We start from the raw sequence: 22774 nt of genomic DNA on the forward strand, positions 1-22774 counted from the left end.
CGTCATCAGTATACAAATCTCCTCCCAGAAGTGGTGGTCCAATTCTACAGGTAGTTCTTAGCTTGGATTTTGCATAGGAACAGAAATATTTTGGTTTTCTGGCAATATCTTGTATGGCCCTTTGTTCCTTTTGTAATTCTTCTGTTAGGTATGACATCCTAAGTTTTAGCTCTAGTTCAGTGATCTCTTGTCTATGCCTATCTTTCCTCTGCTGAAGCATATCTGTGTTTTTAAGCAATTCAGTAACCTGTTTTTTTCTTCTGTACCATCTCTACACTCTCTATATCTGATCTTCTGGGTTTCCTCAATGGTATGTGCCTCATGCCCAAAATGTCTAGCCATGCTAGGTGTTCTAGTGGTACCTTCTGTAATTATTATTTTACTACATGTAAACCACACAATAACCAAATTCTGTAAACTCAGCATTGTAATCCTTACAGGGAATAAACTTTGAATTTGAATTTGTATGCTTCTCTATTCAGCTTCTCCAGGCACTGGTGGGGATTTAGGGTGGTCATGTCTGATTCCCAAGATATGTCTGACAGCTCTTGGTTTATTTTTTCCCCATCAATTCTATGGTTGTTAAAATTAAACTTACTGAACATCCCGTTCCTAACATTAGTGACGCAGTTCTCCTAACCCTGAGTTAATACTTGTTTGAACTTCTATGATATTGTGGTCAGAGTAAATTGTTTTTGTAACTGTTATGTCTCTGATTAGTTCCTTGTTGTTTGTGAATATCAAATTAAGGGTATTTTTATTTCTAGTGGGATCAATTATCTGTTGGTTTAACCCTTTCAGGGTTGGTGCCGTACTAGTACGCATAAATTCTAGCACCTTCAAATCAAGTGAGAGTAAGGTGGTAGGCCTACATATGAAAGAATGGCTCTATGTGGTCAGTGTGCAAAGTATAAAAAAAATCCTGCAGCACACAGTGCATAACAAGAGAAAAAAAACTTCGACCGTGTTTTTGCTTTAATGAGTATTTCTTACAAAGCCTCATTAGTTCCCTGGTATGTGCCTGTTGAGCCAGGGTGCTTCCCGGAGATATTTCTAGTATAACATTACGTTGCACCATTTTACATAAGATTAAAATCTCCAAGGAGTAAAATATTTGGCGTGGGATTTTCTAGCCTATCCACACAGCTAGCTATCTTCCTTAGCTGATCTGTGAATTCCTCAGCAGTTGCTGGTGGTGATTTGTATACTAGGATAATTACCAAATTCCTATTTTTAACTTTAATGCCTAGGATTTCTACTACATCATTTGTAGAGTTCAGCACTTCTGTGCAACAGAAAGAATCCTTTAAATAGATTCCTACTCCTCCCTGTGACTTATTAATTCTATCACATCTTTATCTCTCCCTCCAAAACATCCCTTGTATGTGTTCTGTAAATGCTCCAAACATGGCATTTGCTTCTTATAGGAGCCCACTGACATAACTTTGTCATTTTTATTTGATTTCAAACCTTGAATATTTGCAAATATGAAGCAGGAATTAGCATTTGGGATGTTTTGTCTTGTTTTATGTTTCATTAGTACCACTGGTGATGTACTACATGGTATAGCCCCTGGTGTACATACCCCCTGGTTTCTCCAGCACTGACTTTGCATTTGGTTGCTTATTTAGCCCTGTTGGGCTGATGCCTGGTTTAATATGTCCTATTTTGCTGTCCATCTGCCCTCTCTGTACCATTTCCCCTATTTGTCTCTTTGGTTCAGTCGCTTCTCTTTATGTCTAAAAAAGATTGCTGTCCATTTTCCCTTTCTCTGCTTTCTCTGTAGTACCGCATTCCTTTTATATGGTGGTCTGGGCAGCTCAGGTCATAACATTCTCTGGATTGTGTTGCTGCACTCTTTGTTGAAACAACACTTTCCCTTCCTCAACATGTTGGTACATTTTCTGGTGTGTTTATTCCAGCAAGCTCTGCCATATAGGCACATACCTTTTGCATAGTATCTGCAAATGTTTTGAGTGCCTATATTTACTGATTTTGTGTCTTTCCCAAGATCTGTCACCTGATCTGAGTTCTCTTGTTCTCTTTCATCTAGGCGTATTTCTTCCCTTTTTTCGTTTTCGTTTGTTCCCACTCTAGCTTTCTCTTCATCCCTTTCCCTTTCCTCTATGTTATGTACCCATATTACCTTCTTTTCTGACTTGCTCTGTATGACTTTTCCACTCTTATTTCCACTCCTTGGTTTTTCACCTTTATCTGCACTTTCCTCCTTTTCTGGTTCCTTACCCCCTGTTTTCCACTTTGTATATATCTGGCAAGCTCCTTAAAAACTTTCTTAAGCTTTTTAGGTTTTCACTTTTCAGTATCTTTCTTATGCCCAACCAGCTTTCCATCTCAATGGGGCAAATACAGAATAGACCTTCTTGTTTTGGGTCCTTTCTCATGGTTGAATGAATGGAATGCTTTTCCACATATTTCGCAATCTATGCCTCTAATGTTTCTCCAAAAATTTTGTATGAATGTACATGTATATGTGTATGTATGTATGTATGTATATGTGTATGTATGTATGTATGTATATGTGTATGTATGTATATGTGTATGTATATATGTGTATATGTGTATGTATGTATGTATATGTATGTATGTGTGTGTGTAGGTATGTATGTGTGTATGTATATGTATGTTAGTTATTTGGTCCTAGGCACATGTTGATTAGACACTAGGCCTGTTGTATGTGCATGCGTGTGTGTGTGTGTGTGTGTGTGTGTGTGTGTGTGTGTGTGTGTGTGTGTGTGTGTGTGTGTGTGTGTGTGTGTGTGTGTGTGTGTGTATGTACTCACCTATTTGTGGTTGCAGGGGTCGAGTCATAGCTCCTGGCCCCACCTCTTCACTGATTGCTACTAGGTCCTCTCTCTCCCTGCTCCATGAGCTTTATCATACCTCGCCTTAAAACTATATATGGTTCCCGCCTCCACTACTTCACTTTCTAGGCTATTCCACGGCTTGACTACTCTATGACTGAAGAAATACTTCCTAACATCCCTTTGATTCATCTGAGTCTTCAACTTCCAATTGTGACCTCTTGTGTCTGTGTCCCATCTCTGGAATATCCTGTCTTTGTCCACCTTGTCTATTCCGCGCAGTATTTTGTATGTCGTTATCATGTCTCCCCTGACCCTCCTGGCCTCCAGTGTCGTCAGGCGAATTTCCCTCAACCTTTCTTCGTAGGACAATCCCCGTAGCTCTGGGACTAGTCTTGTTGCAAACCTTTGCACTTTCTCTAATTTCTTGATGTGCTTGACTAGGTGTGGATTCCAAACTGGTGCTGCATACTCCAGTATGGGCCTGACGTAAATGGTATACAGAGTCTTGAACGACTCCTTACTGAGGTATCGGAACGCTATCCGTAGGTTTGCCAGGCGCCCGTATGCTGCAGCAGTTATCTGATTGATGTGCGCCTCAGGAGATATGCTCGGTGTTATACTCACCCCCAGATCTTTTTCCTTGAGTGAGGTTTGCAGACTTTGGCCATCTAAACTATATTGTGTCTGCGGTCTTCTTTGTCCTTCCCCAATCTTCATGACTTTGCATTTGGCGGGGTTAAACTCAAGGAGCCAGTTGCTGGACCAGGCTTGTAGCCTGTCCAGGTCTCTCTGTAGTCCTGCCTGATCCTCATCCGATTTGATTCTTCTCATTAACTTCGCATCGTCCGCAAACAAGGACACTTCTGAGTCTATCCCTTCCGTTATGTCATTCACATATACCATATTCATATACATATTCACATATGTATGTATGTATGTATGTACAAATGAGTATATATACCTACACCTTTCTATAACAATCTGAACCTTTCTCCAGGTAAGATACAGCTCTGCTGAAAGTTTAAACCTAAGATGAAGAAAACAAACAACCATTACATGTATCTCCTTTGGGGGGATACCTTAATATAAACAAGCCTCATCATCTGCTTTGAACATAATTTTTTTTTTAATTTTACTTACTGAATAAACTGGGTCTGACGAAGGAATCTGCTCTGAACGACCTATTCTAGGAACATACTATCTGTCCAGATCAATGGATCATAATATATAAAAATGGAGATGTTTATTTCTGGTAAATACAGCAGACAATAGCAATAAGAACAGGTTACATGTTATACAGAGTTACAGGAAAGCCCTTGTTTATACTAAGCATTTTTGTGAAGCTTAAAAAACTTAGCTTAAAACTAAGGCACATACACACCTTGTTGATGGCAGTGGACATAGACGATTTCTTCCACCCTCACATTAAGGGCATATTCCCAGTAGATGCTGTAGGGAAACCAACAAAAGTAGTTGAACTTTTATAAATATTAACATGACATTATTATTATACAACTACTGTAGTTAAAATTCTGATCTAATCTCTATGACAAGATGAAAATGTTTTTCTACATAATTAAATGTTTTCTACATAACACCTAAATGTTAAATAATGCTCAATAATATAAGAACTTTTCAAGATTATCTTATAAACCATTAATGATTTTTATTTAATAAAGAAATAATATATTCACCATTTCATTGCAAATGCTAAATTTGTATGGTTCATAATTTAATTATACATCAGGACATACAGGAAAATATACAGTATTTTTTAATTAACCTGATAATCCATATATATAAAATGTTTCTCATCCCCAAGTTTATTTGTAAAATAGTTACAGGGTGTTATTGGTGTATTACATCATCCAATACCTAATTACTACATAAAAAGTAAAGAGTCCTGAAGAGCAAACATGTCACTGAATATAATGCCTTTACAACAACAACAATAATAATAATAATAATAATAAAAATAAATAATAATAATAATAAAATAGGTAATACTAATAATTTACTAATAAATTATAATTATAATAATATTCATGGGGAAATGCTCACCCTGTAAAGATTATACTCCTCTTTGGGAATGACAGGCAACCAGATCTGATCCAAGAGGAAGGCTGCTTCAAATAATTGAATCAAGAGTCCTTCACAAGTATGAAAACATCCCCCTGAAGGACCATCTCCAATAATGAATGGCACTTCTGACCTTTTACAGTAAGTTGGATCATGTAGTCTTGACACATGTGAGGGCTGAATCTCAGGAAGAACTAAAAGCCGTAAAGGAAATTAAAAAACAAAAAACAAAATACTTCTTCTCTTATGCCAAATCTAAGGGTAAAGCAACATCCAGTATTGGGCCCCTGCTTAGGCGATATGGGACATACACAGATGACAGCAATACAACTCGGTGTTCAGCGAGTCGTTACCCAGACTAAGGGTCAACACTCTAAATGAATTCTTTATGAACGGGACCCAAAATCTGGTCATCTCAAAAATCTCTGATATTATCCTATCATCACAAGATTTTGAAAAAGTAGTAAATGACATGTTCATGCACTTTGCCCCAGGCCCAGACTCATGGAACTCCATGTTCATCAAGAACTGCAAGAAGCCCCATTCATGTGCCTTCAGCATTCTATAGAGATGGAGCGTGGACACAGGAGTCATCCCACACTCACTAAAAACAAAAGACATAGCCCCACTCTACAAAGGTGGCAGTAAAGCAATTGCAAAGAACTACAGACCAATAGCACTAACATCCCACATCATAAAAATCTTCAAATCTTCTAAGAAGCAAGATCGCCAACCACCTACATACCCATCAATTACACAACCCAGGGCAACACAGGTTTAGAGCAGGTCGCTCCTGCCTGCCCCAGCTACTGAACTACTATGACAAGGTCCTGGATGCTACAGAGGATAAAAAAATGCAGATGTAGTTTACACAGACTTTGCAAAAGCCTTTGACAAGTGCGACCATGGTGTAATAGAGCACAGAATGCATGATAAAGGAATAATAGGAAAAGTTGGTAAATGGATCTATAACTTCCTAACAACCAGAACACAAAGAGTTGGGTGTCATCCATAGAGGATGACACCCAAACTGCCATGACAGTGTCCTCCATCGAAGACACCGCAAGACTCCAAGCGGGCATGAACCAAATCTTTCAATGGGCTACTCAAAACAATATGAAGTTCAATGAAAAAAAATTCAACTACTCAGATATGGAAAACTTGAGGAAATTAAAACTGTATCAGAGTATACAACAAATTCTAACCATACAATAGAGCAAAAAAGTAATGTGAAGGACCTGGGAGTGATAATGTCAGAGGATCTCACCTTCAAAGACCACAGCAATGTATCTACTGCATCTGCCAGAAAAATGATAGGATGGATAATGAGAACCTTCAAAACTAGGGATGCCAATGATGATTCTCTTCAAATCACTTGTTCTCTCTAGGCTGGATTACTGCTGTACACTAACTGCCCCCTTAAGGCAGGCAAAACTGCTGACCTAGAGAGTGCACAAAGAACTTTCACGGCATACATAAGTACGATAAAGCACCTAAATTACTGGGAATGGTTGAAGTCCCTTGATTTGTATTCCCTGGAATGCAGATAAGAGAGATACATGATAACATACACTTGGAAAATCCTAGAGGGATTAGTACCAAACTTGCACAAAAAATCACTCCCTATGAAAGCAAAAGACTTGGCAGGTGATGCAATATTTCCCCACTGAGAAGCAGGGGTGCCACGAGTACAATGAGAGACAACACAATAAGTGTAGGGGCCCAAGACTGTTCAACTGCCTCCCAGCATACATAAGGGGGATTACCAACAGACCCCTAGTTGTCTTCAAGAAGGTACTGGACAGGCACCTAAAGTCAGTACCTGATCAGCCGGGCTGTGGTTTGTATGTCAGTTTGTGTGCAGCCAGCAGTAACAGCCTGGTTGATCAGACCCTAATCTACCACAAAGCCTGGTCTCAGACCAGGCCGCAAGGGCGTTGACCTCCGAAACCCCCTCCTGATATACTTCAGGCTTGCAACCACCAAGTTAATTAACAACCTGAGAGCTCATCCTGACCATGTAAAACTAAAAGACACCTTAAAAAAGATTTGGAAATACCCTGCAAGAGATGCAGGCAATGATGTCTTGAGCAGTGCAAACGTGTCAACCTGTACACACTGATGTCCTGAGTAGTGCACCTGTATGCACATGTCTTGAGTAGTGCACCTGTATGCACTGTTGGCTGGAGTAGTACATACATATACACCTGTATGCACTGATGTCTTGAGTAGTACAGACACATACACCTGTATGCAGTGTTGTCTTGAGTAGTACATACATATACACCTGTATGCAGTGTTGTCTTGAGTAGTACATACATATACACCTGTATGCACTGTTGTCTTTAGTACATACATATACACCTGTATGCACTAACATCTTGAGCAGTGAGTACGTATCAACCTTCATGCACTGATGTCTTGAGCAATGCATATGTATCAACCAGTATACATTCATTGACATCTTGAGCAATGCATACATATCAACCTACATGCACTGATGTTTTGAGCAGTGCATAGGCATCTTGTACCCACACTTAGTTTGGGTTACCACACCATGTAAGAGCTGAACAGTAAAATAATAGAAGAAAAAGTTTTGGAGTGAGATTAACAAGTTAAGAAAGCCTAGAGAACAAATGGATTTGTCAGTTAAAAATAGGAGAGGAGAGTTATTAAATGGAGAGTTAGAGGTATTGGGAAGATGGAAGGAATATTTTGAGGAATTGTTAAATGTTGATGAAGATAGGGAAGCTGTGATTTCGTGTATAGGGCAAGGAGGAATAACATCTTGTAGGAGTGAGGAAGAGCCAGTTGTGAGTGTGGGGGAAGTTCGTGAGGCAGTAGGTAAAATGAAAGGGGGTAAGGCAGCCGGGATTGATGGGATAAAGATAGAAATGTTAAAAGCAGGTGGGGATATAGTTTTGGAGTGGTTGGTGCAATTATTTAATAAATGTATGGAAGAGGGTAAGGTACCTAGGGATTGGCAGAGAGCATGCATAGTTCCTTTGTATAAAGGCAAAGGGGATAAAAGAGAGTGCAAAAATTATAGGGGGATAAGTCTGTTGAGTGTACCTGGTAAAGTGTATGGTAGAGTTATAATTGAAAGAATTAAGAGTAAGACGGAGAATAGGATAGCAGATGAACAAGGAGGCTTTAGGAAAGGTAGGGGGTGTGTGGACCAGGTGTTTACAGTGAAACATATAAGTGAACAGTATTTAGATAAGGCTAAAGAGGTCTTTGTGGCATTTATGGATTTGGAAAAGGCGTATGACAGGGTGGATAGGGGGGCAATGTGGCAGATGTTGCAAGTGTATGGTGTAGGAGGTAGGTTACTGAAAGCAGTGAAGAGTTTTTACGAGGATAGTGAGGCTCAAGTTAGAGTATGTAGGAAAGAGGGAAATTTTTTCCCAGTAAAAGTAGGCCTTAGACAAGGATGTGTGATGTCACCGTGGTTGTTTAATATATTTATAGATGGGGTTGTAAGAGAAGTAAATGCGAGGGTCTTGGCAAGAGGCGTGGAGTTAAAAGATAAAGAATCACACACAAAGTGGGAGTTGTCACAGCTGCTCTTTGCTGATGACACTGTGATAATATATAAATCTATGAATATAATAAAATAGTGGAGGTAAAAGTGATAAATATTATAGGGAAGGGAACTACTGGAGTTTAAAGGAAACAAAAAGGCAAAATATATTGTTGCAAGTGAAGGAACACAATGACTGGATGAAATATATCCTGTAGCTCAATCGCTAGTGCATTCAGCTCACACACTGAGGTCCAGAGTTTGAATCTCCAGTATGGCTGGAAAACATTAGGACATGTTTCCATAAGACACCTGCTGTCCATGTTCACCCTTCAGTATAAAATGGGCACCTGGGTGTTAGTCGACTGGCGTGGATTGCATCCTGGGACAAAACTGACCTAATTTGCCCGAAATGATCTGCATAACATGCAGCTTTCTATACAGTATGTCAATGATACAGCTAGGCCTGTATACCTTGTACATGTACTTGTAGAAATAAAGATATTATTACTATTATTATTATTAAGTGAAATGAACTCTGAGTGAAGGATGAAGCACAATGCAAAGAGTTGACATGAAGAGGCAATTAATGTGAAGGGAGCACAGTTGATGTGAGATGTGAGGGAACACAACCAGAGTTGATGTGAGGGAACACAACCAAGAGTTGATGTGAGGGAACACAACCAAGAGTTGATGTGAGGGAACACAACCAAGAGTTGATGTGAGGGAACACAACCAAGAGTTGATGTGAGGGAACACAACCAAGAGTTGATGTGAGGGAACACAACCAAGAGTTGATGTGAGGGAACACAACCAAGAGCTGATGCGAGGGAACACAACCAAGAGCTGATGTGAGGGAACACAGCCAAAAGCTGATGTGAGGGAACACAGCCAAGAGCTGATGTGAGGGAACACAGCCAAGAGCTGATGTGAGGGAACACAGCCAAGAGCTGATGTGAGGGAACACAGCCAAGAGTTAATGTGACAGGGGATGGGTGGACACAGTCTGTTATAATATGAAATACTCTGAGAAAGGAAGCCTATACCTTACTGAGGTCCCATCAGCTGAGGGCAAGGCTGTAAGGCTGTGTCCAGGCAGTCACCCATCCAGTTTCTGGCCAGACCCAACCTTGCAAAAACTGACTTACCAAATGAAATAGCGACAATAAAACATGTGATGGGAAGAGAGTAAATGTGCTAGTAAAGTAAGACACAGCAGAGTGAATCTGTTAGCAAATTAGAATAGGGAACAAAATCTAGGAGTGAAGAATAAAAGGAAAATGGAAATAACATGGTAAAAAGCAAAATCTATTCTGAAGCCAGTAGAGATGGTAGCCCACAAGTAGATATAGGTAAAAACAAAAGAATAGTGAAGCCAGTAGTGATGGTATCCCACAAGCAGACATATAGGTAAAAACAAGAATAGTGAAGCCAGTAGAGATGGTAGCCCACAAGTAGATATAGGCCAAAACAAAAGAATAGTGAAGCCAGTAGAGATGGTAGCCCACAAGTAGATACAATTCAAAACAAAAGAATAGTGAAGCCAATAGTCATGGTAGCCCACAAGCAGACATAGGTAAAAACAAAAGAATAGTGAAGCCAGAGTGATGGTAGCCCACAAGCAGATATAGGTCAAAACAAAACAGTAGTGAAAAGCAAAAGATACTGAATCAATGCTCTGCATATGGTGCTAAGTAAAAACTTTGGGTATCATAAAGATACATAATGCAGAGCAAGTATTTAGTGAAGTGCATTTCTGAGCAAAAAAGTACTTGTAGTTTAAAGTAATAGTTTACTTTGCATTACATCTCTTTATGCCCATTATTGCCCTAGTCATCATATAGCTATCATCACATACACCAAGCCATAGTTACCAATAACCAATTCCCAAAGCCACACTAGCACCCCAGAAATACAGTATCAAACAATCATCAACACTCCATTAGTACCATGAATGGCATCCTAATTCTCAAATATGACCACCACCTTTACCAGAGCAAATCCACAACCACCAACACAAGCACTCACGATAGTAGGATCTCTGAGTAGCGGCGTAAGAAAGACGGTCTCCTTGGTCTGGTATGAAGTTCAGACATACAGGGTAGACTGTGGCGTCTACCCGGGTACCTTCAAATTAAGTTACCAGCAGACAACAAATTACCCCCAATGCCTTATTGTACTTTACTTTGACTTTCCTATGTTTACTATCATAATTCGTGACTACTGTACAACAGTACTATGTGATATTTAATATAGTTATAATAATTTACTTTAATACCCAAGAATTTTGCAAACTACCAATTATAGTCAGACTGATGAAATTGCAAATATAATCTAAAATATCCAAAATATTTAATTGACAAACTTTTAAAATTGCCAGAAGTACATTTTGCAATCCAGAAAAATGGACAAAGAACCATATTCAACCAAGAACATGTCAGGTAAGACACATATGCAACAGTTAGGTATCTTTATTTTGAAACGTTTCGCCTACACAGTAGGCTTCTTCAGTCGAGTACAGAAAAGTTGATAGAAGCAGAAGAGACTTGAAGATGATGTAATCAGTCCATCACCCTTAAAGTTTTGAGGTGGTCAGTCCCTCAGTCTGGAGAAGAGCATTGTTCCGAAGTCTGAAACAATATGTTTCAGACTTCGGAACAATGCTCTTCTCCAGACTGAGGGACTGACCACCTCAAAACTTTAAGGGTGATGGACTGATTACATCGTCTTCAAGTCTCTTCTGCTTCTATCAACTTTTCTGTACTCGACTGAAGAAGCCTACTGTGTAGGCGAAACGTTTCAAAATAAAGATACCTAACTGTTGCATATGTGTCTTACCTGACAACCTGTCGGTATTTTATACCATTATAATGTTCAACCAAGAACATGTTGGTTCTACATTATCATGAAAACTTTCTTGATATACCTAAGTTATACTTAAAAACTTACAGTAAAAAAAAAAAAATTGAATATGAACTCTCTGCTAAAAATGCAATAGTTATTTGAGGCAAAAAAAACTGGAGAAAGTCTTGAACTAAGAATCTAATGCTTTGTTTATTCATGTGAGAGATTTTAACCTCCCAGTTGATTTTCAAAAGGCAGAAAAGGTTGTATAAAGCATGTTCATGGTTGAGTGAAATATTATCAAATCAAGCTTCATATTATTATTATTACAATGACCCCACTAGCGTCATACAGATCAAGCTTCATTAAAAGTAGTGTTGACTGTAATATGAATACAGTGGTACCTCGAGTTTCGAACAGCTCCCAACTCAAACAATTATGTAAGCGTATTTTTGTAAATGCTTTTGTAAGTGTATTTTTGGGGGTCTGAAATGGATTAATCTAATTTACATTATTTCTTATGGGGACAAATTCGTTTGGTATCGGCACTCGAACAGCCTTCTGGAATGAATTAAGTTCGTAACTCGAGGTACCACCGTATAAGTTTAGGGTTGTATAAATCAGATTCCATTATTATGAACAGAATTTGAGGATTATAAACTAGACAAAATTTCCCTTTGCCTGACATGGCACTCTTAAAATTTTATTTGACATGTGACCCAACTAAAAACTCCAAAACATTCTCATGCTCCATGAGAAGGGTCATATGTGAGGACATCTTTCAACTTCTCAAGTCTTTTACTGTCCTACTATTTTTCTGTTCTTTGATAAAGTGAGAAATCTCAAAAGTACTTGGAATTTCACTATTTTTTACTGTGGTTATTTTGCATATATGTACATAAGAACATATCACTATATTCAGTCTGTTAACACAGGTACAAAATCATCAACTGAATGTTTTGACATGGTAAGCACCACAGCTGTTTGCTTAAGTTGTGCAGTGCAAATATAATATGGCTAAGTAATATTTGTGTTATTCCTCAAGCCTGTAACTCAGCAAGACTCACTCAAGGTAACCAGCATGCAACCTACATTCTTTATTCACTCTCCACATACAGGTTAAATGGTAAATTTCTAATTATTATATAAAGTTTAAATTTATTATATATACTAAAGTATATTAAATCTTTCCCTGTTATATTTAAATATGGTATATTTAAGGCAGGTTGGAGAACAAGTAAGGTAAAGTCAGCAGGATGCTATCAAATATTACTGGGGAAGGGGAAGGGGAGGGAGGTTACTGTTCACTAGGAAGCTTTGAATCAAACTATCTTTACTAATTAATTAAATTGTTACCCACTAACTTCTGCTCCTCTGACTGCACAAAAAATGCAAACCAAAAAATTTCACATCTCGTGTATGTACTGTCAGAATATTTATTTACTTATTATATTTTAAACAGTTTTTAATCTATAGAAAAACTGTATATTAATAAAAAAAATTACAGTATTAAAATTTTATTTAAAAACCTAAATTTTAAGAGAGAATTTGAAGACAACATTCTTGCTGTAAAAATGGTGATAGTATAGTTGTGCTAGTATAGTTGTGCTAGTATAGTTGTAGCATATGGGGAAAGTGCAGTGGATATTCATTCACTTTCTGAAGGTTCTCTTTACACTCACACGGCAATGCTATGAATACCTGTATTCTCTGACAACCTTCTTATGTACTGTATATCAAGTTTAGTTCTTAGTGCTTCTACCTTTATACTTTTTTACCAAAGCTTGCTTTGACTTGCCTCATTCATTTCAGAAATTCTTGGTGCTAAGTGTATATGGCAACTGCTTAACTTATATAACTAAATAAATACAATACATAGAATTCTTTGGCATATATTTCAAGTGTTCTTTAAAAACTCTTTCAGCATTTGAAGGATTCTAAAATGCCTGAAGAAAATTTACCATGATGCCAGCTCCTCCAGAGATAATCAGGCATAAAAAATAACTGGATATGGGTATTCAATATTAATTAGACTGAATGTATTTTACTTAATAAACTGTTATCTTTATCAGTATGATACAGTACATAGACATGTGCTCTTCTAATGGGATATGGTATTATTATTAATAAGTGTTAATATCAAAGTTTCATTCATCCATTACAGCAGTACATCAAATCTCTGAAACAAAATGCTGTAAGTTTGCTCAACACAAAGGCAGAAAAGTTTGCCAGTGTTGCCACAACACTATAATCATTGATTTAATTATGTTCTCAGCTGATAATGATCACGGTATATCAGAGTTGTTCTTTCCTTTTCAACAATATGGCCATATCCCACCAAGGGAGGGTGACCTAAAAAGAAAAACGAAAGTTCTTCTTAAACCAGCAGCAGTATGCTTACTGCTACTGGTAAATTTCATACAAGAAAATCACTACACAAGAAAAACACTTGTGCTTGTGCTAGGTGTTTCTTCACATCTTAGTCAGCAATGCCAGCAACACATCCAGATTTTGTATAGTTTTTAATTATGTTCCCTTAAATGGGTGTTATTTCTATTCACTCATCTATTTTAATTACTGGCAAAATGTGATTAAATTAAAAACAAATATTTGCATTGTTCTAATACAAATTTTCAATAAGTTCTATATATAAATTTTCTCTATTAAAGTACTATAGTACAAATGCATGACACTTTTCATCCTTGCATTTTACTGAATACTCCCACTTCTGGAGCACTTTTCAAAACATTAGCTGCAAATCCTATTCAGTTATATCATATAATAGATTGACAAAGCTTTCTAAAATTGATCACTTAACTTTTCCAAGTTAATAATGCTTATAAATTGTCTCTACTTAAGTGAAATATTAAGAATTTGTCATTAAAAAGATTTTAGGAAATCAAAGAAATTTTGATGCAACTCTATATATTGTACTGTATTCAAAATTTTATAAATTGAAGCCAACTAAAGGATGACTACCTCTACAAAAACCAGAATTTGGGATTACTATGTTCAGCTACAAAAAAGATGATCTGGAGGAGCTCACTAACAAATGCTAAAAAAAAATACTCTTGGTGCATGACTAACAGGAAAACTAAAATTGTGCCACTAAAGGGACCAATCTACCATTCTGACCTTTTTTGAAAGCACAAATCCATATAGAAAGGTCTGCAAAGAACAGTTCACATTGTTAGATTTAAGGATATCTGTAAAAAAGAAGGTATACAAGGAAAAGTGTCAGAGAAAGCTGGATAATTCAAGATAGACAATATAATAAAGCAATAATAAAATTAGATGCAATTCAGTCATTGCCCCCCTGTATCTCAATACAACAGAAAGGTTTAATGACTGCAGCTCAACTCCCTTCAGGCCCAACAGTTGGTTATTAATACATTAATATAAAGTCCAGAAGTACTAACTCAACACTCTCAAAAGACCCATCTGTAGATAATACCCTGAAAAGGCCCAGATATTGATTTCTATTTTTCAACAAACCAGCCATATCTCACCAAGGCAGGGTGACTCACCTACAAGGAAAAATGCAAGTTTTTTTTTAAACTTAGTAATTTAAACAGGAGAAGGGGTTACTAGCCCTTACTCCCAGCATTTTAGTCGCTCACCTCTTATGACACACAGAGCTTATGGAGGAAGAATTCTGTTCCACTTTCCCGTGGAGAAACCAAAGATATTGATATTGATACCTATAAATAATTAATGAGTATCGGAAAATTTATTTGTACTAAAAAATTCCACTGCTGGATTCATATGTAAATATTTTAGTGTCATGGTTGCAGGGAGACTACAGTGAGTGCACACACCATTACACCTAACAGCTGTATTAGCTAACTTTAAGATTAGAATATTATTTGATAGATTTAGGCCTTAAGGTAATTTAGGTAGAGTTGAATTGTTGTAAATAATATTAGAATTAACCCCTTGACTGTCGCAACCCCAAATCTTGAGGTGTCTCCTGGTGTCACAAAATTTCTGAAAAAAAAAAAAAAAATTATTTTTCCTTATGAAATGATAGAGAATCTTTTCCCAAACAACTATACTACTCCAGTAGATTCACTGACACAAGAGGAGATATAAAAAGACCTGGAAAACACTCTCCCAGATTCTAGGGACCCACAAACTGAAAAAAAACAAGAATATTGTCCTAACTAAACCTAATGAAACACCACTGCATCCCACTGACACAGCTAACAAGATAAACGACTTCTTCTCAACCATAGGTTCTAATCTCGCCAATAAAATCCCACGTACCAATGCCCATGCCGGGGACTACCTAGATGGGAATTTCCCAAATTCCTTCTATCTTGCACCAACTGAGCCCACGTAAGTCACCGAGGTTATAAAGTCACTTAAAAATAACTCAGGGAATCTGTCTCATGTCCCACCATTATTGTACAAGAGAGCAGCCCATGTCCTCTCGCATGCTATCTCATTACTTTTTAACAAGTCACTAGAAACTAGCACCTTCCCGAAATTACTCAAGACGGCAAGGGTTACACCAATACATAAAGGTGGTGACCCTACAGATTTAAACAACTATAGGCCAATATCAAACTTACCATTGCTATCTAAAATCTTTGAGAAACTTGTGCACAGGAGACTATATTCATTTATAACGACACAAAACATACTCAACCCCTGCCAATTTGGATTCAGGAAAAATAAAAGCACTAACGATGCAACCATAAAAATGCTAGATCTGCTTTACACAGCATTGGAAAATAAGGAATATCCACTAGGAATTTTTATTGACCTAAGAAAAGCTTTTGACACAGTAGACCATGGCATCCTACTCCACAAACTTGACCATTATGGTATAAGAGGCCATGCGCTTGCATATTTCAAATCTTACCTTACTAATAGGTATCAGTATGTCACCATTAAAGACGCAGCATCAACAACACAGCCACTTGATACTGGAGTTCCGCAGGGAAGTGTCCTTGGTCCCCTGCTCTTCCTCATATACATCAATGATCTTCCAAACGTATCTCAACACTTGAACCCCATTCTCTTTGCTGACAACACGACTTATATCATCTCTCACCCTAATCTTGCCACCCTCAACACCATTGTTAATGAGGAGCTGATCAAAATATCGACTTGGATGACAGCCAATAAACTTACGCTTAACACTGACAAAACCTACTACATTATGTTTGGTAGCAGAGCAGAAGATGCGCAAATTAACATTAAGATCGACAACACTCTAATTGCCAGGCATAATGAGGGCAAATTCCTAGGCCTATACCTCGACAACAACCTGAACTTCAGCACCCATATCCAACACATAACAAAAAAGTATCCAAAACGGTTGGGATCCTCTCCGAGATACGATACTATGTGCCGCAAACTGCCCTTCTCACACTATACCATTCACTTATATATCCATACCTCACCTATGCTATCTGTGCTTGGGGTTCAACTGTAGCAACACACCTAAAGCCAATAATAACCCAACAAAAAGCTGCAGTAAGAATAATCACTAAATCCCATCCCTGGCAACACACCTCCCCCACGCTTCATAGATCTAAACTTACTCCCTGTTCAGTACATCCACACTTACTACTGTGCAATCTACATCTACAGGACCTTAAATTCCAATATTAACCTTGACCTAAAATGCTTTCTTGATAGTTGTGACAGAACCCACAGGCACAACACCAGACACAAGCTTCTCTATGACATTCCCCGTGTCCGACTAAACCTTTACAAAAATTCAATGTATGTCAATGGCCCTAAAATCTGGAACACCCTACCTGAAAATTCTAAAACTGCAGACACATTCATCACCTTCAAAACTACCATCAGAAAACATCTTATCTCCCTGATACACCCTGTCAACTAATTACACGAATACCACCTGGTGGTTAACACTTACACTCACTCACTCACCCATTTGACCATAAACAGAAATATCAATCTCAATCTCAAAATAATGAATCTTAACTAGTCATAAGTTGGCCTGTGATACTCCAATACTGAAACTATGTATAGTGCCAAAACAAAAACATTCACATTGCTAAACTCACACACTAGTATTTAGTCACTTAGCCATAATACCGACTTACCTCATAATTTTGTAATATTTTAAACTTAAGATTTAATTTAAGTCTGCCCGAAATGCCTAGCCATGCTAGGTGTTCTAGTGGTACACTCTGTAATTATTATTTTACTACATGTAAATCACACAATAACCAAATTCTGTAAACTCAGCATTGTAATCCTTATAGAGAATAAACTTTGAATTTGAATTTGATTGTAACGACACCAAAAGAACAAAATCTGACGGAATTATGCTCTAGCGAACTTAGCGACCTCAGCAATATTTATGAATCGGTGATTTTGCCCACTTTGAGCCCTATTTTCAGCTAATTCTATTATTCTAGTCGACAAAACTCATAACTATTTCTTTAGAACTCCATTTTTCCTATCGATTGAGTAGAAGAAACCGCCCATTTACCGATTTCAACTACCCAATAACGTGGTCAGAAATTTGCAATTTGGCCAATTTCACGAAAATTAAAATATATGACAATTTCAAAATAGGGTCCAGAATGAACAATGCAGACATTCCTGGCTCTAAAATAACATTTTCTTTGTTCATCAGTCATGTCTCCAGGCCCCTCTGATATTACTCTTGCTTTCTTTTTGAATTTTTTTTCAAACAAAAAATAGATTTACTGTTATGCAGACTACTGCAATATTGTAATAATTGTATAAATAATATCAACCCATTCATGACTGCATATTAGAATGGCTACTTGGACATTTATTGGAAAATGACATCATTTGTTTACTTCTGAACATCGGCAAAAATCAAATATTTCCCCTACTTTGAGCTCCATTTCAAGGTTCTTTTCATAGTAAAACTAATCAAAATCATCTCTATTTCTATAATATGTTTTCAATTCTATCAAATGAGACCAAGAAAACGAGAATACAACCATAAATACTATATGAAAATAGACCAAAAAGTTGGAGTTTTAAGTAAAAAAAGGTCAGTTTTTTTTTTATCATTATGCACTGCGTGCTGCAGGATTTTTTTTATATGGTGCACACTGACCACACAGACCTATTCTCTCACATGTGGGCCTACCAGCTTTCTCCTGCTTGATTTGAAGCCACTAGAATTTGAGTATATATACATCAAAAACAGTGGCTCATAAGACATATATATACGACCGAAACAGTCAAACGGTTAATAATGTAGCCTTAGATATTAATATTTTGTTATATGTATTAGGAAATGAGATTGTTTACTGTGAAAGCTGGCATTTCTGAGCAAGGTGAGATGGGGTTTCACAAGACCCAGGAACTTTCTTCTAGCATCAACAGTGGTTGGGATAACTCAAAAGGAGCTCCAAGGTCAGTAACCCATGCTGTCTACAAAATATTCCGCCTGGCCACCAAAGAGAATAAGAGGAAGAGGCTTCCCAATGTATTGTGGATATCTGGTCTCTTCCCAGGCTCCTATCATGAGTATTACTCTTGTTTTCTGCTTAGTATTAGTCAGCCAATGGTATTTTAGGAAAAACAGGGTAATTTGGCTATGGGTTATGTGCAGGCAAAAGCCCAAATATGAGGTAATTACAACCAAGATTGCCGAGTAATTATTCTTTGAATATTAGGCCAAAAGCTAGGATAGTGGACCCTCGGTTTTCATGTTTAATCCGTTCCAGAGAGATCGGAAGAAAAGGAAATTGACGAAAACTGAAACCATTTTCCCTATAAGAAATAATGTAAATCCAATTAATCCGTTCCAGACACCAAGAAGTATTAACAAAAAAAAATGTTTTTTATCTTAAAGATAGATTTACATGCACAAAAGAATGAACATTCAACATGACATTTACCTTTATTGAAGACTGTTGTTGGTGGATGGAAGACAGGGAGGAGGGGAGAGAGAAGAGGGATTATTCTTTGGAAGGGGAATCCCCCTCCAAAAGGACTCTGGGTACCAAGTCCTTATCCAGAGTCACTTCCCTTCTTTGTTTTTTAATGCCACTAGGACGAGCCTGAGAGTGACTGGGCCCCTGTCGTACAAAAAATTGGTCCAGAGAGCTCCGTTTCTGGCATCTCTTTAAAATTTCCCTAAAATGGAGCATGGCATTGTCATTCCTCCACAAATGTTTGTACCCTACTCCACATTGCACAAATCACTACCACCCACTACCAACATCACTACCACCCTCTACAACCATCGCAACCACCCTCTACCACCATAGCAACCACCCTCACAACCACTACCACCCTCTACCACCATCACTACCACTCTACCACCATCACAACCACCCTCTACCACCATCACAACCACTACCACCCTTTACCACTATCACAATCACCCACTACCACCATCACTACCACCCTCTACCACCACCACTTTCGTATTTTTCTACAATCTTTTTCTTTAATTCTACTGTGTTCCTTACTTTCTTTACCAAAGGACTGGCACTAGGAGCTTTCTTTGGGCCCATGGTGGCTTATTTAGCAGTCACTCACAATAAACAAGTGCCAAAAACAATGGGTTATTACGAAATGTTTTGTATGACCTTGCAGAATATGTTCACTCGTCAAGAAACAATGGGACACTGCCTCAGAATGCATGTTGGAGGTGGCTTTATGTGCACTCTGGGCACTGGACAGGTTCCGTACCATCAACGAAAATGGAACCAATATTTTGATGAAAAAACTTGACGAAAATAGAAATCGGCGATAATGGAGATCGACGAAAAGAGAGGGTCCACTGTAACTTTTTTGTGTACATAAATATTAGTTAGGGGAGCCCCAATGAATTCAGGGATCCTCAAGGTGTATGCTGAGGCACTAACACAATTTAACTGCTTACAGGAACCATTTCTTCTGTTCATGTGGCATCTTGAAGAGGGAGGAGTCATTAGAAATCTAGTTCACCCTAGGTAGAATTAGAGGATTTCTAGCTAGCATAGACTCCACAATGCAAGTCTGTTCTAGTTCGTGCATGGAGACTGGAATTTCCAGGTCAGTTAATCCTTTATAAAGTGTATCCATAGGGATACTTGTGAGAACAGGACAAAGGAGTCTTGTGTTGTCAGTGTCAAAAGTGATTGGCAGAATGAGCATTTTACAGGTTCCCACAGAGTGAATTTTAATTTTTTTTATTTTGTTTATCCTTTTCTGCTAAGGTTTCCATGCTGTAGCTTGAAAATGCCTCTTCTGATCAGCATAAATTTTCAGTTATATCAGTTTATTAGGTTTAGATTGTTGCCAATGATGTAAGCTAGGTCTGTATATCTTGTATCATATACTTGTAGAAATAATAATAATAGCATAATTATTATTTTATTGTTATAATTATTTTAATATGTCACCCATTTCCCACCAAGGCAAGGCAACCCAAAAAGAATAAACTTTCATCATTCAACACTTTCACCATCATTCATACACAATCACTGTCTCTGCAGAAGCGCTCAAATATGACAGTTTAGATGTCACTCCAAACAGCCAATATCCCAAACCTGTCCTTTAACCCTTTCAGGGTCCATCCCTTAGATCTACGGCTTTACGTTCAGGGTCCAAACCGTAGATCTACGTCATGAGCTCAGCTCACTCTGGTAAACTGTGAGTGGTACATTTGGGCCTAGATATGAGAGAATACATCTATGTGGTATGTGTGCACCACATAAAACAGATCCTGCAGCACACTGTGTATAATGAGAAAAAAAACTGAAATCATGATTTTTCGATTAAAACAGCGACTTTGCAGTGTTTTTTCGTATGTTTTTTATAGTTGTATTTGCGAATTTCTTGGTCTCAATTGATAGAATGGAAGACATATTACAGAAATAGAGATGATTTTGATTGGTTTTAGCACTGGAAATGGCTTGAAACTGAGCTCAAAGTAGCAGAAATGTTAAATTTTTGCCGATATTCAAGAGTAAACAAACGACCTCACACGTCTTAATACATGCCAGCTGGTGGGTCTAATATGCATTCACAAATATGGTTATGATATTTATACAATTATTACAGTATTGCATAACAGTAAATCTTCTATTTTTTGGTGTGAATAAAAATTCATTATGTGAATAAAAAATCAAAATGGAATTTATTTGTAAAGCCTCAAAACGTAACTAATGAACAGAGGAAATGTTAGTTTAGTTCCAGGAATACCTACATTGTTTATTTTGGACCCTATTTTGAAATTGGAATATTTTGAACTTTGTGTTAAATTGGCCAAATTAACAATTTCCGATCGCTTTAATTTGTAGTTGAAACAGTTGACTTGCTGATTTCTTGTGCTCAATCGATAGAATAGAAGTAATACTAGTGAAATACCTAAGAATTTGGTTGGCTGGAATAATGTAATTGGCCTAAAATGGGAGTCAAAGTCGGCAAAATTGCCGATTCGTAAATATCGTTGACACATCAAAATTCGCGAGAGCATAATTTCGTCAATTTTCCATCAAATTTCATACTTTTTGTTTTATTACCTTCACAAAAAGATTCTCTATCATTTCATAAGAAAAAATTACAAATTTTTTTTTGGAAAATTCTTGGACACTGGGGCACCACTTCAGATTTGGGCCTTGGACCCTGAAGGGGTTAAAGTGCAAGCATTGTACTTCCCACTTCCATGCCTCAAGTCCAGCTAACAGGTTTCCTTGAATCCCTTCACAAAGTATTACCCTGTTCACATTCCAACAACTTGTCAGATCCCAAAAACCATTCGTCTCCATTCATTCCTATCTAACATACTCACGCACACTTGCTGGAAGTCCAGGCCCCTTGCCCAAAACCTCCTTTATCCCCTCCCTCCAGCCTTTCCTAGGATGACCCCTACTCGTCTTCCTTCTACTTACAGATTTATATGCTTTCCAAGTCATTTTACTTTGTTCCATTCTTCCTAAATGACCAAACCACCTTAACAACCCCTCTTCAGCCCCCTGACTAACAGATTTAGTAACTCCACACCTCCTCAAAATTTCCATACTATGAATTCTCTGCATAATATTTACACCACACATTGCCCTTAGACACATCTCCACTGACTCCAGCCTCCTCCTTGCTGCAGCATTTACAACCCATGCTTCACACCCATATAAGTGTGTTGGTACCACTATTATTATTATTATTATTATCATTAATGTTGTTGTTATTGTTGGGCTGCAGAGGTGCCAATCTCATTAAAAACTTTTAAATGGCTTCAAACTTAATATTCCAATGCACTGAACCCACAAAAATTATAATTTTAGTTTTAAGATGTATGGACATAATTTTTTCACTTTATATCATACTGAAAGGAGAGAGTACTTACTACTACTCAATAACTGAAGAATGTCTTGAATGGCTTCAAACTTTCAATTTGTCAATTTTATTAGTGAAACTGAAATATTAGCTTTCATGCCATTTCAGAATCCCTCATGTGATAGGTCTTACATTCTAACAGTTGTATATTATATTTATCAAAAAGTTTGGATTGGTTCTGGGCTGGGTCGATACCAACTGCCAA

The 22774-nt window shown here is 37.6% G+C and overlaps 1 protein-coding gene and 1 long non-coding RNA gene across 7 annotated transcripts in view; one reads left to right on the plus strand and one right to left on the minus strand.

The window, feature by feature from the left end:
• The window catches only part of LOC128691561 (small G protein signaling modulator 2), a 652393-nt gene that overhangs the window by 204952 nt on the left and 424667 nt on the right, over nt 1-22774 (minus strand). For 4 of the 6 annotated variants that reach the window (XM_070088836.1, XM_070088838.1, XM_070088841.1 and 1 more), the window contains 2 exons: nt 14407-14439; nt 4207-4274 (listed from right to left, as the gene is read on the minus strand). In XM_070088836.1, coding sequence (XP_069944937.1) covers nt 4207-4274; nt 14407-14439 — 101 coding nt within the window. The remainder of the gene's footprint in view (nt 1-4206; nt 4275-14406; nt 14440-22774) is intronic. The other 2 variants (XM_070088840.1, XM_070088839.1) reach the window with 1 other exon arrangement.
• Nucleotides 1-22774, plus strand: part of LOC138853233 (uncharacterized) — a 169115-nt gene that overhangs the window by 76018 nt on the left and 70323 nt on the right. The window lies entirely within an intron of this gene.

This window comes from Cherax quadricarinatus, chromosome 26 (genome assembly GCF_038502225.1).
Source record: "Cherax quadricarinatus isolate ZL_2023a chromosome 26, ASM3850222v1, whole genome shotgun sequence".
Lineage (NCBI taxonomy): Eukaryota > Metazoa > Arthropoda > Malacostraca > Decapoda > Parastacidae > Cherax > Cherax quadricarinatus.